This window comes from Styela clava, chromosome 1 (assembly GCF_964204865.1).
Source record: "Styela clava chromosome 1, kaStyClav1.hap1.2, whole genome shotgun sequence".
Taxonomy (NCBI): Eukaryota; Metazoa; Chordata; class Ascidiacea; order Stolidobranchia; family Styelidae; genus Styela; species Styela clava.
Genome location: NC_135250.1, coordinates 17,632,273 through 17,646,231, shown reverse-complemented (window position 1 = coordinate 17,646,231; position 13,959 = coordinate 17,632,273). Strand labels below are relative to the sequence as shown.

The following is a 13,959-nucleotide window of genomic DNA, read 5'->3' as shown; positions in this document are numbered from 1 at the left end:
TTCAAAAAATAGTACAAAATAATAGCTCCACACACATCATTGGCTACATTGTAGCATATGAGTTTTTAAATATGTTTTTTTCTAATCCAGGGTTTCAAGACATCAGGGGGGGTGTTAAAATTTTGAAGAAAATTCATTTGAAAATATTACAAAGAAATAAATGCTTTTTAGCTGGTTTACTAATCAAAGTGATATTCGCAAAAATATCTCTCAAATTTATGGGAGTTTAAACCTTGAAAATATTTTTATTTTTATTTTCGCTGACATTTTTTTTAGGGCTGAAGCCCTAAAAATGTCGCCTGCAGTGCTGATGATTGGATTTGGATCAATGTATTTTTACTAATTTTCTTTTACTTTTCAGTGGCCCGAAAGTAGCCGAAAATAAAAACATCAGAAGGGAAAACAAAGCTTATTCATACAAAGAACAAATGGAATTTCGTCAATTGGAAAAAGAGATGGAAGCAAAAAAATTAGCAAAAGGTGGCGGGGGAGGGTATGTATAAGATTGTTTGTAGGCTTGTACGTAACTTACGAATTTACGGAATTCCGGAATTATTTCGAGTTACGGGAGCGAAGTTACGAATTACGTAACGCGCTTTCGCGATTGAAACGAGCTTACTTCAAAGCAGTCAATTCCGTCGATTGTAAAAAATTAAACGTTTAAGTAGAAGAAGTTAGAGTTCCGGTATTCGCAGCCGTTTTCCTCTCTCTTGTTACGCAGATGGGGAAGGCATACCGCCTCATTTACTAACCTATTATCAACTTATCTAGCATGGCCAATGTACATATTAACCGTAGATAAGGGATAGAATTGTGTTGAGACCGATGGACGCCAACACACCTGGTTTCAACTTCTCCGGGTGAAATGACTAAAGAATGTAAGAGATCAACTTATAAAACATGGTCTATTTGTAAATGCCGTGATAATTAATGTCGCGCTTATCAAACAGCAATATAAAGGCAGAAGAGAAATTGCGGTATGAACCAACGCAACTTAGTCTTTTCGGCATTGGTAAAGCGATTGACACGGCAGAGAAACAACAATACGACACGATTTCCCGTGTTTATTCTGCGCCAGATCCATTTTCTATTACTATCTTGATGTTCTGTTACCGATTTTATCGTTATATATCTGTCCGGACTTGGCATTGCTCAATATGTTTTTCACAATGCCTCGCAGTCGCAATATGTCGGCCAAATATGATTACCTGTCTTTACCAAATGCGGCAACTTATTTTGATTTAACGTCGACTCGAATACCACCGGCACTCGATCAAACTTGTGTCAATCTTGGCAAATAGGATTGTCGACTTGACTTATAAAAAAAAATTAATATTTTCATGAGTGCAAAATAAATGTCACAAAATGCATTGTTTTGCGATATAACTTTGTATTTTCGGAGAAGGCAGAATTTTTATTTAATACGAAAGTCGTATTAATACGTTAATACGATTTTAAAAGAGTCAACTATCGTTTCATAAATATATTACCAGTGTTGGTATTGATAAAATTGATCGCATAAAATTCGGTGATAAAGTTGATAAAGGAAAATCAAAGCTAATACAAAAGATAAAAATCAGAATAAAATTATTTTGAATTCACTCCTTGATATTTGTCTTTAACATCTGTCGCCGGCGTGTAGTACTGCCGGGAATATGAAAACCAAACTTTGATGTCCCATTCGGAATAGAAGTGGATTAAATTTGTTGTTATGATAGGTTTAAATGTGTGAAAAAAATATCGCAATTATGGGGTCTTTACGTAATCGATTTGGCCGTAATTACGGCATTGATTTTTGTCAATTACGTGCAAGCCTAATTGTTTGTATACCATATTTTATACAGCTATACAGGATTACTTTAAATGGGTCCCTATGGGTTTAAATATGAACAAGTTATGGTATTTAATTTAAAAATAGCAAGTCTTACAGAATTTTTTTCCCCCTATTTGTCAGGGTGAAGGGCTCTGGGGGATCCAAAGGTGGGGTTCTCCAGTCTCTGTCAAAGAAGCAGAGAGAAATGATGGAAGCTGAATTACAAAGAGAATCTGGAATTAGAAAGAAACTTATGCAGGTTAGAAGGATCTGTAGTTCTTTGAACTTTGTGTTTTTGTTTTGTGTAGCAAATTTCACTTACAAAATCGTAATACCTTTGATACTTTTTTATAAAATTTTCCGGTACTCCCGTAGTATATGAACGTAGTATGTGTACCAGGTTAAGGTTAGCCCATGATTTCAGGTACAAATACTACAGGAGTCACTTGGCTAGTCCCTGAACTCAGGATAGAACTAAAATAAGAAAAATTGCAATAGAATTATGGCCGGACCCGAACCTGGTACACATACTATGTTCAGGTGTCTGCCATCTTGGTTTACACACTATGGGGGGGAGCCCCATTTTTCCATATGTCCAATAATAATGTAAAGACTTGAAATTTCTATGTCAGTAGTCCAATGATTTGGCTACAAACCACAGTATACAATCCGACCATACAAAATTTTTTTTTTCACCCATCTTCGCTTCAATTCATGCCTTCTGGTGACGATTACTTTTTTATAACGACAATATTCACTAAGTATTCAATATTTTGCAGTTGAACGAAGTTGTCCAAGCAACTTTTCTGTTTCTCGATGCATGCATTCAACAACAAAATGCTGTGGAACTTTCACATTACATTCCTCAAATTATAGAACTAGCTATTCCACTACTACAATCTTTACTTGCATCAACATTAGCTCAAAACCTGTTCTTGACTGCAGAGAAAATTGTGTCATGTGAGGCCCTCAATCAACTTGGTAAGTTGCCTGGTAAGGGTGTGAACCCAAGACAGTAAGAAATTGTGAATAATTCAAGGATGTGAAGAAATTAAAATATTTATTCCCATCCTTGTATAATGGTTTGGGTTTAGAAACAACTGTATTTTACACTTTTCCAGCTCATTATTTTACGGTCGAGGTCATTATTGTGGGCCAAGATTCGTTTTGCTGAATAAATTTGACCTTCAACCTGAGGTCTTCAACTGAATATATCAAATAGGTTTGAAAATGTTGTACTTTCACTAACTTCCAAGTTTTGAAATGGGATCCTTCATTTGGGTAGTTCTAGTTTAGTGATCAGAGTTTTCTTAATGTATTTCCCCGTATATTTATCAAATCCTGCTGCCAGCAAAGTTATTTGACATTTTCTATTTTTTCAGGCATCCAAATAGCGTATGCAACATTAAGACTATATGACCCAATTCAAGCAGTTGAACAAGAATGGTCCGAAGAAGATTTGGTGTTATGCACCAAAAGGCTGACACATATGCTTCACTTGGTTACAAAAAGTAAGAACAATAACTTTTTATATCTGGATTTCTGAATAATATGTTAAGCCTTTAATATTTTTAATATTTTAATATATTTAATCATGATTTAGCAGAATGACACGAGCCAAATATAGGATAGGACATAATTTTCGTCAATTTCAAAAGCCAGTTTGTGTAAAATACCAATTTTGATCATTTGATAGAATTGGAACCCCGCCTAACTGATGTCAACTAATAATTCCAAAGTATAGCTTTACGGCCATATGTTATTCCAAATTTGATTATATTTTAAAATTTTCATTTTTGTGCAAATTTATACAAAAATTTTTTATTTTTCATTTTTCTTAGCGCCACTAACAACTCCTTGTTTCTGCTACATTTTTCCTTTTCTCACGATGGTTTTGAAAGATGCTGGAGCAAAAATTGAGGGAGATGAGAAAATGATGACAGATGCTTTGCAAATCATCATCAAACATGCAAAAGTGTCTTCAACGCAAGGTTCAATATTGTAATATATTATGTTTAATTGTAAATTGGTGGGTTTGAAGTATTTCGTTAGACTTCTACTGTAGCAATTTCACTTCAATGTTCGAAATAATGTTTACAAAAGCGGTGGGTGAAGCACATAACCACTTGTGCTCTGCCTGGGGTTTTGCTTAATCATAAAACACTACTTTAGAAGAGATTTTACTATTTTTGGGTGGAATTGAAGAACAAATTTCTGACTTATAAGTTGCAATTGATGGTAATATTGTTGTTTTTTTAGAGTGGAAATTGCCTAAAAATTCAGAATCTATCACATTTAATTTCAGGTAGTATTTGGATCGGTGGTAAACGAAAACAAGACTTTACCTTTGGTTCCTACAACTAAGTCACAAATATTATTTTGCCTGCATCGAGCCTTTGCCTAATCTTGATTGGGTGTCCAACTTGTCACAATATATTGATCTGAAAAGGTCTTTTGTGATTTATTCTGATTTATTATATTATTTCAATAAAATGCTCTATTTTTAGATGATGGGCCAGAATTTTTACCTCGGCAAAGAATGCTGGATTCAATGCAGAAATTAATAGGAACAACAACTGTTACAATACAGAATTTAGCCTGTGATGCATTCATTTCAACCTGTGAAGCGATAGCTTCTATGGGCAAGGAGTATGCTCATTCAAGATGTTATAATCAAAGTTTTTTAGATTGGAAAATCATAATATATCGGTTGTAATACAGGATTGAATTTATATTTGTTTGCAATTCCTCAAAATTAATCAAAATAAATGTTTTTATAAATGCTCTCTCACTAACGAACATCCCACTAGAACACTTATACACCCTCCTTGCATAGATGGGAGTAAACCCTAGATTCTCACCAACAGGTCATCAGAACTGGTACCAGAGATAGAATCACTTCTGCAGTGCTTGCTTTCACCTGTTTTTACTCTGCGAAGGACTTCTCTACAGGTAAAGTTTAAAGCATTATTTATTCCAGTTGTAGCCATTTCACCTCTAAATTTTGCACTCAAAGTTGATGATTGTCCTCATTTGCAGACATCTTAATGCTTTTGAATAAAATGGATCAAATCAGTTTTTTGTGAATTAAAATTTAATATTTGTCACATTCCTGATAAAAACATACATATGACACCTAACATTTTCTTGTGTATTCTTTATATATTCTATAATATCTAACATTAGTTATGTATATTTAGGGTCTCTCCAGTCTTGTAGGTGTTCTACCTACTGGTGCTGTGAGGAATGATTTGGTTTCCAAATTATCGCAACGAATATGGGTTGCAAGACATGATACCGATGAAGAATGTAAAGCATTAGCAGATTCATTATGGACTAAATTACTGTATTCCACCAATGCATCATTGTGTCTGTCCTTAATAGTAAGTAAGCCTTATCTTTCATGTACTGGGAAATTTTTTTTTTACCTGCCTGCTATCATCTTAAGTTAAGAAGAATATATGCATGTCTATTTGAGAAATAGGATTTTCATTTTTATCCAGGAATAGAGGAAAGATATAAGAGGGCTTGATCATATAGCGGACACCGATTTACCAGCCCATTATAGTTATGGGATAGTTAACTAGTTATTGGTTTTAGATGCATGATTTGAATGCTTACTGGTATATTACGGTGGAGTCAGTAGTTCGCCTTCCTATACCTAAGGTTTCTTGGCCGCCAAGTCGCAGGCTGATGCTGGTATGTTCCTAACTTCCTACTCTCTTGCTGTTCCACCAATATATTGCAATTTAACAATTTTAAAAGTTGTGATATCTAAGGATGGTATATGGGCAACTGCAAATTTGTCATTAAATTGAATTGTTCACACTTCCATGCTTGACATTTTTGGTTGTTTTTGAAGATCCGCAAGATTTTTAAAAAAAATATATATTGGTCTGTAAGGCTGTAACTAAATAGTTTGATAATCAAGATTTCATAAAATTAGGACTATCCAAAATCGAATAATTTTCTGATTCGAATCGAATATTTTCGCCGAATCGAACCGAATAACCGAATATTATTGCGCAATCCCAAATCTTGTCTATATTATACAATAAATGCCTGCCCTTCGATGTTGTGGTAACGTATGTGCAGTCACATCTGACTTACTTTCAGTTTTATGAAAGGAGATCACACGCTTGTATCACACACTTGTATGAACTGGTCAAAAAAATTGGAGAACTCCAAAATTTGGGTCTCGAAAACTGTTAAGTGTTATGAGTAAGAATTGCACAATTCAAAAATTGCAATCTCAATGCTAATGAATTCCGTTTTAACAGGACATGTAAAGCCTGTAGATGCTATTTTAATCCTATTCACTAGCCTTAGGTTTTTTCGTGTAATTATTAGCAAAATGATAACAACCATTAATATAGATAAAACTGTTGCTCAAATTCAAAATTGCATTTAACAAATTTGAAGCTAGTTTGATGATAATATTATTTGATGACTATAATATTGTTAGTGTACAACAGCCATCAAAATTCAAGAATTTAATTATTTGTCTTGGTATATAAATGGATAATAAAGTATTGCCATTATAAGAAATTACAAATTCCATTGAAAGAAGGTATTGCCATGATAAGGATCCCACAATACCTGTTTCAGCTTTGAGTCGCCTGTACTATGTTCCTATGATAACTAACTCAACAGCTTCAAATCGATTCTATTTATAGAACTATCGTTTTCTAAATTGCCTTTTTCTCCTCTCTGTCAAAAACGTCATTACCGATTATAACTTTTAAGCACGTGCCACCGGGCGGGCATTAGGAATGACATGTTTATCACAAAATGAAGACTAGAGAAATATCGGGAAACCAATTAAGTCGGGAGCGATAGTAGTCTGAGCTTGAAGCGCCGCCGCTTGCCCAATGAAAACCGTCCTGCAAAGGTGGTTTCCGATTTATGTAACTACTTTAAGCGATTCGAAAATTAGCTGAAGAACGATTCGAATAATTTGCGATTCGATTCGATTTCGAATATTTGGTTCGCTTGGACAGCCCTACATAAAACTATATTGCTGTGTATGAAAGGGATCTGTCATGTTTGGTTTAGCCTGCTTAGTTTTTTGTACATTGGGTGTGATTTAGATCGTGGGATAATTTGAGATAGAATAGAAGGGTTTTGTATAGTTAATAGTAAATTTTCACTTTTTTCAGGATGATATCACATATCATGAACCTAACATTCAACAATCTGCGGCAGAAGCTCTTTTTTCAGCTCTCGAGGAAAATACGGAGTCATGTGGTGCAGTTTTGCAATCTTTGATAAACCTCTACACAGAAAAATCACATGTATGCTAGAAATTTATCTCTCATAGTTATCTGGCAATACTGTCTTTTAGTTTGACTGCCTGGAATAAGGTATATCCAATTATGCATTCCAGAAGAAATTTCATTAAGATTTCGGGACTAACTGATATTCATTCGATCATGATGGGTTGATCCAGTAGTATTGAAAAGTCTCAGCTTTTTTTCAAATTGTCGAAATTCATAGAAACGTGGTGTATTAATAACTTATCAACGCTGCGCAAAAATAATGAAAAAACAATCAATATATTAAACACAAAATATTATAGAATTGCAATGATTTGCGCAATTAGACAATGAGAATGCACATTTAAATTAAATAGAGGTCTCAATTCTCATTCAATAGTGCTCTCCCCCCAGGTGTATATGATTATAAAGATACTTTGTTAACCCTCAATAATTGTGTGTTTTCAAGAAAACCTGAACTCACTTTGCTTCTAGCTTGTTTAACAATCTCCGACACTTACGCCCGCCCATACACCACTTGGAATGAACAATAGTGTTTTTGCAAAAAAAATTCAGTTCTTTTAAATCATTTTTAGCGACCACCTCCTGTTCTGGATGATTTGGGAAGAGTCATTTCGGAATCATCACCAGATGATTATCAATCTCGTGTTGGAATTGCCAAAGCTCTATGCAGCATTTCACCAGTGTTGTCAGACGATCAAATGCAACCATTATTCTCTTTTTTTGTGCCTGATGCATTGAAAGATAGACACGAAGAAGTAAGAGTTTTGTATGCATTTGCATTCGTATTTACAACCTCAACAGAATTTTTTCTGGTGTAAAATATAACAGTATAATATAATGTAATGGTTATAGCTTAATTATGTCGGCTAATAGATTTATTGTAGATAAATATATAACAATTTATTGGGAATTTCGATTATGGTAGTTGTTCCAACAACTACATGATATTTAAGCACACTTTTCAACTAGATTATATAAAGATCTGTGGAAAAGATATTACTAATGAAATTTGTGTTGTGTAAGATTTATGAAATAGTATTCCAAAATGTTTCTATATATTTAATATCCTAGATTTATTTTCAGTGTTTTATTTTACATGCACCAAATTGTCCAAGTATTTTTAAAAAATTATCTTTTTTCATATTTGTATTATTGTGTGGTTACCGTTTAAGTCATTTTGTGCTGCATCACAGGTTTACTGCTCAATGTCAAGTTTAATATGTCAACTTTTGATGCAGTTTTCTGTATTAAAAATTGATGTTATTTTTTCATAGGTTCGAGCTAACATGCTTGAAGCTGCATTGAAGTCAGTGAACGAACATGGAAAAAGTTGTACCAATACATTGATGCAAGTATTTGAAGATTTCTTAAAACAGGTATGGTTCTGACATGGTATTATAAAAGTAGACATATTATTCAATTTTATGCCTGCAATATGTTTGTTGACCAATTGAAGTCAACTAATTATTCATTTTGTCCCTATTTTTTTGGTAGGACTGGTAAGTAACACTCAATATTCGCTTTTTTAATTATGTTCACTGTTAAGACAAAGTTGAGCTGACACTTGAAATCATATATTATGTCCGATTCGCCAAATGAAATGTACCAATGTATTATTCTTGATCGATACCCAATTTAGTCTGTAACATATATTCAAATGCTCGAAAATTGTGTATAATTGTTAGTAATAAACTATTCTTGCCATCTACTAGTTCACCTAAAATGTGGCAAAAACTATCCATTTTATGGACATGGGCCACCCTGCGATGAACGGACCAGTGCTAAATCCTTGATTCTATGCTTGATGCGACAAGTAACAATGTTAATCAACTCTTTATTATTTTTCAGGCTCCTAATTCTGAAAGTTTTGATATTGTTCGTCAAAGTGTCGTTATTCTTATGGGAACTCTGGCTCGGCATTTAGACAAAGATAATCCTAGAGTGAAACCTATTGTTGCAAAACTCACAGAAGCATTGTCAACCCCATCACAACCAGTATGGCATTGAATATTTTTGGATATTGTTATTAGTTACAAGTATTGGGAATTTCTCCCAATGTCTTTAAATCATACGGAAGGTTTGAGTTGAATTCTAATCTCAATTTAAAGTTATTGGCTTGAGTACCGTGGAAATTTTTTGCAGAGTTTTTAAGTCTTCCTCCTGCACAAGGCTGAGTATAAGCAGACACTGGCACCCAAGGAGCTACAATTCTCTGGATAACCAAAACGTTTCCTATTTGGCATTTATTTGAGTTGAATTTGATTATGTTAGGTTCGAGTGGTACTGCTTATTAACACTCATTGATCATTGTACTAAAATTGTCTCTGGAGGTATTTGATGATGATCAAAATGACTTAAATTGAAATTGATTCAAATTGAGTTTCTTACTTATATTTTAATTTTAGGTTCAAGAAGCTGTTGCAAAGTGTCTTCCACCACTCGTGCCTGCAATAAAATCCGACGCTCCTGATATTGTAAAGAAAATGTTGGTGATTTTATTGGAATCTGAAAACTATGGTGAAAGAAAAGGTAGTGAATATAGTTTTATATGTTATTGGTGGAAATATTTGATGTCTTTCTTGAATAATGGTTAACGTCAAATTTATTTGGTATTGCAACATTCTTAATAGATGTTGCAAAAAGTTTCTTATTTTTTATTCTGCTAATCTGTTTCTTGAAATTGGCACATTTGAAATTACTGTAAATGTTTCATTTATGTGCCCATCTTCAAAATCAAAATGTCCATTTTTACAGGAATTAATTCGAAGTTTAATCGAATTCAAGTATGGCATTTCTAATGTTATATATCTGAAGTAGACAAAGATGAAGTTATTCTAATCTTAACATAACCTCATTATTTCAAACACTACTGGCGGTTAATTTTTAAAACAGTTTCTCAGAACATGAACCCAGTCAAAGGGAGAATAATTCACCTGAAAAGGAATTTAGAAACGACCACCTAATATGCCAGACATAAAAATTTTCCTAAAGGAAATTTGCTCGAAAGCATATTTATGCACACTCACTCAGAATAGAAGAAGACTCGCCCTTGAGGCAATTTGAGGATGACCACTGAATTTTCAAGAGCTACTGCATTACATGCCTATAAATGTCAATAAACATGAGAAACTCAAATCAGTTCATGTCAATACAATCTGGATGTGGGCTAGTGAATTTCACATAACATGAAGTTGCTAGAGAAATAATTTTGACATCAAAATTTCTTTGTTTGTATTAGTATTCATTAAGAATGTTATCAGATATCAATTGATGTGAAATTAATAGCATTTCGGCAGGCCAACTGATAATAAACTTCAACATTCAGTTCTGGTCAATATTGGAATATTGCTTTAAGAATTCCATTTACCGTAATTTCTAGGAGCAGCATATGGACTTGCAGGAATGATAAAGGGTCTGGGTATCATTGCATTCAAACAATTGGATATTATGAGCACATTAACTGAGGCAATACAAGACAAGAAAAACTATAGGCAAGTAATATGTTTGATTAAATTATAGTTTTATTTAAACAGACATATTATTAAAGTAATAGGGAATTAGTATTTATAATAGGTTGAGAACGTTGTTGATACGATATTCTAAAATTCTGTAGAAGGTTGAATGTCAGTTGTGCGTTTACTTATCATAGAGCTAACTATTGTTTGAATTTTCACAAGCAGTATTCAGTTTTGCATTTCAAAGTCGAATCGATATTCATTATTCAAAATGGATTTGTTAGTTTCCATTTATTCTGTGGGAGAAAAAGGAGGATATGAAGTCCATCGAGTCAATGACAATTTAGTCATATGTCGAATCACAACCTCTGACTTGGTTACCTGTCCTGTTGGATATGAAAATAGTTGACCAGTTAGTCATTTCTGATGCGTGGACTTGATTGTGGAGAAATCTGTAACCGACCAGTGGTCAGGTAAAACACCTTGCAACAACGAGTCCAGCAATCTATATTGCGCATATTTATCCCAAGCAGGGATCTAATCCCCACATGTAAAAGGAGAATAAAATTATTGATTGAAAATTAATATATTTAATATTATCACCCGTTTTTTATTTGATTTAGAAAAAAAAAACATTGTACAAATGATTTATTAGATAATGATATAGAAAAAAATGATGGTATGATTGTGCGAAAATAATTAAACAATTTCAAAAATCAAAACTGCTGGTTTCTGTATCTTTGTTATATTGCCTTTGACCTATCTGCAGGGCTGTAGGTTTGGAGTTTGGCATATATTGATATTAGAATAGTAGTTGAAGTCGTAGTTTCAATCTCCTTGTCAAAATTTCTGATAAATCAAAAATGGCCAACAGGCCAACCGGAATGTTTGACTAAGCATTTACAGGAGGGAAATAAAGTAGGCTTGCACATACTAATAAAAGTTTTCATTGCTAAACTTTGGTTTTCTTGCAGTTAGGAGGTTTTGTCAAAATGTTAGTCAATCGGGAGTTGGGGGCAAAATATTTTACTAATTGCTTTAAATTTGGAATCGAATCTTTGAATAACTATCTCCATAACTTATCTCCATATCAGGTCTTGGTTATTACTTCAAAAGAAAATGACAGATTAGTATTCACCAATTAGATGACCTCACTATGCATATTGCCGGATTTTTACAGGATTAAATTTAATTTGGTTTATTCTTATTTCAGGCACAGAGAAGGTGCATTGTTTGCATTTGAAATGTTTTGTACAATGTTGGGACGATTATTTGAACCTTATGTTGTTCATGTACTTCCATATTTACTGCTTTGTTTTGGTGATGGGAATCAGTACGTTAGAGAGGTATTAAATTTCTTATAAAGTAATAAGGAATGATTCGAGGAAAAGCGTTTTGACGCTTTTCACTTTAAATTAGGCTCTTTCAGAGCATCCACTGATATCTACCAATATGCTATTTTGTTGTATTACTGTTTTGGTAAGCTGACTCACACTAAGGTTGGGGCCAAAAGTGAGGAAATTTTTGAATTGAGGTTCCAATACTCTAATTCTTATAAATTTCTATAGGCTGCGGATGACACTGCGCGGGCTGTAATGAAAAATTTAAGTGCTCACGGAGTCAAACTTGTACTTCCTTCGCTCCTAAGTGCACTCGAAGAAGATTCATGGAGAACTAAAACTGGATCAGTTGAACTGCTCGGTGCCATGGCATATTGTGCTCCTAAGCAACTCTCATCTTGTTTACCAAGTGTTGTACCAAGATTATGTGACATCATTACCGACTCACATCCCAAAGTTCAGAAAGCAGGTAGGCAATTTGCTTTTTTTAAATTGAATCGGATTGCTATTTATTCCATTGGATTCTTATCTTTCACTGGAATATGTTTAGAAAATTATTATAATTGAACCCTTTCAAATTATCTTCATTAATGGACAAAATGGAATTCTGCTATTTTTTGACACATTGTATCATAAAAACGATATATGAGGTGCATGAGTTACATAAAACGGTACTCCCGTAGTATGTGTACCAGGTTAGGATTAGGCCATAATTTTTCCCGATTTTCCTTATTTTAGTTCTATTTCCCAGTTCGGGGACTGTTTGTGTTAGCCAAGTGGATATACTCCTGCCCTGCCAATAGACTTCCGTTCCTTTACACAATTTGATGTAACGTAGGCGAACAAAATTAGTTACCTCCATATTGGTACACATACATCTGGAGTGGATGGATTTTTCTTTATGCAATATAGAATTCAAATATGGAATGTTAGTGTTTCGTCTGCAACCACTTTTTATTATTCTATAGATAGCCATTTGCAGAATTATATTAATTAGATAAAACCGATTTTCTTTTTAAATTTCAGGTCAGCAAGCTTTGAAACAAATTGGATCAGTTATTCGAAATCCTGAAATTTTATCTATTGCACCAGTATTGCTAGGTGCACTGAGCGATCCCTTCAGGAAAACTTCAAAATGCCTACAAACCCTACTGGACACAAAGTAAGCTTGTTGCTTAAATTATTTTTTTGTTTTGCAGCCACAATTGTTTAGAATAATTTCCCAATCAAGTTGTGGTTGAAATTAGAGCCTCTATCAGTGCTCACTTTAAGGAAATTATGAGTGCGAAGGTGCCTCGCAGTTGATAAAAAAAGTGTGAAAGTGCCCTGGCAGATTTTAACAAATTAGGTTCCCAAGCTTTTGTTTTAACTCTTCTAAATGCCATATGTACTCGAAAAAGTGTTCTGCCCATTGAAACAATGGCTGTAACAAGTATAGTAAAGTAAACTTGTTTGGTATAGCAAAAGTATTGGCAAGTACTACTTGTCAACTTGAATTTTTTATAATATACCCCCTGCCCATAGGTTTCAGTCGCTTTATACAACTTGATGTAAAAAAAGGCAAACAAAATTAGTTACCTCCTCCAACTTGGTACATACACTTCTGGAGGGCCAAAAAGTGAGCTAATAGCGAACACTGGCCTCTACACTGATATACAAGAATGAGAGGCTTGTCATTAACCTAAAGTTGAACATAAATTTAATGGAATTTTCACTTATAAGCTCTTGTTATATATTCCTATGTATTTTTAAAGATTTGTTCACTTCATTGATGCACCATCATTAGCTCTTATTATGCCCGTTGTTCACCGAGCTTTTGAAGATAGATCAACCGATACCAGGAAGATGGCTGCTCAAATTATTGGAAACATGTATTCTTTAACCGATCAAAAGGTTTGTGTTGATCCTCCTTTTGTATTGCGATATGTTTATACATTTTTAGCTGAATCTGTGTGCTGGATTAAATAATAGTGAGTAAAAAATTGTACAATAGATCTTCCTTGGCTTTTATTATTTCTACCTTTATATTTCTTTGTTTACAATACACTTGTTGGAATATGTGGATATGCATG

The 13,959-nt window shown here is 33.8% G+C and overlaps 1 protein-coding gene across 1 annotated transcript in view; it reads left to right on the top strand.

Annotated features, from left to right (window-relative positions):
• The window catches only part of LOC120348380 (stalled ribosome sensor GCN1-like), a 43,202-nt gene that overhangs the window by 14,579 nt on the left and 14,664 nt on the right, over positions 1-13,959 (top strand). Inside the window, exons 16-33 of the mRNA XM_039418494.2 lie at positions 362-493; positions 1,955-2,072; positions 2,593-2,794; positions 3,196-3,324; positions 3,655-3,804; positions 4,321-4,462; positions 4,681-4,765; positions 5,014-5,196; positions 6,973-7,107; positions 7,665-7,847; positions 8,367-8,468; positions 8,941-9,087; positions 9,498-9,621; positions 10,472-10,583; positions 11,761-11,893; positions 12,116-12,356; positions 12,914-13,049; positions 13,642-13,780. Of these exons, the coding sequence (XP_039274428.2) occupies positions 362-493; positions 1,955-2,072; positions 2,593-2,794; positions 3,196-3,324; positions 3,655-3,804; positions 4,321-4,462; positions 4,681-4,765; positions 5,014-5,196; positions 6,973-7,107; positions 7,665-7,847; positions 8,367-8,468; positions 8,941-9,087; positions 9,498-9,621; positions 10,472-10,583; positions 11,761-11,893; positions 12,116-12,356; positions 12,914-13,049; positions 13,642-13,780 (2,593 nt within the window). The remainder of the gene's footprint in view (positions 1-361; positions 494-1,954; positions 2,073-2,592; positions 2,795-3,195; positions 3,325-3,654; positions 3,805-4,320; positions 4,463-4,680; positions 4,766-5,013; positions 5,197-6,972; positions 7,108-7,664; positions 7,848-8,366; positions 8,469-8,940; positions 9,088-9,497; positions 9,622-10,471; positions 10,584-11,760; positions 11,894-12,115; positions 12,357-12,913; positions 13,050-13,641; positions 13,781-13,959) is intronic.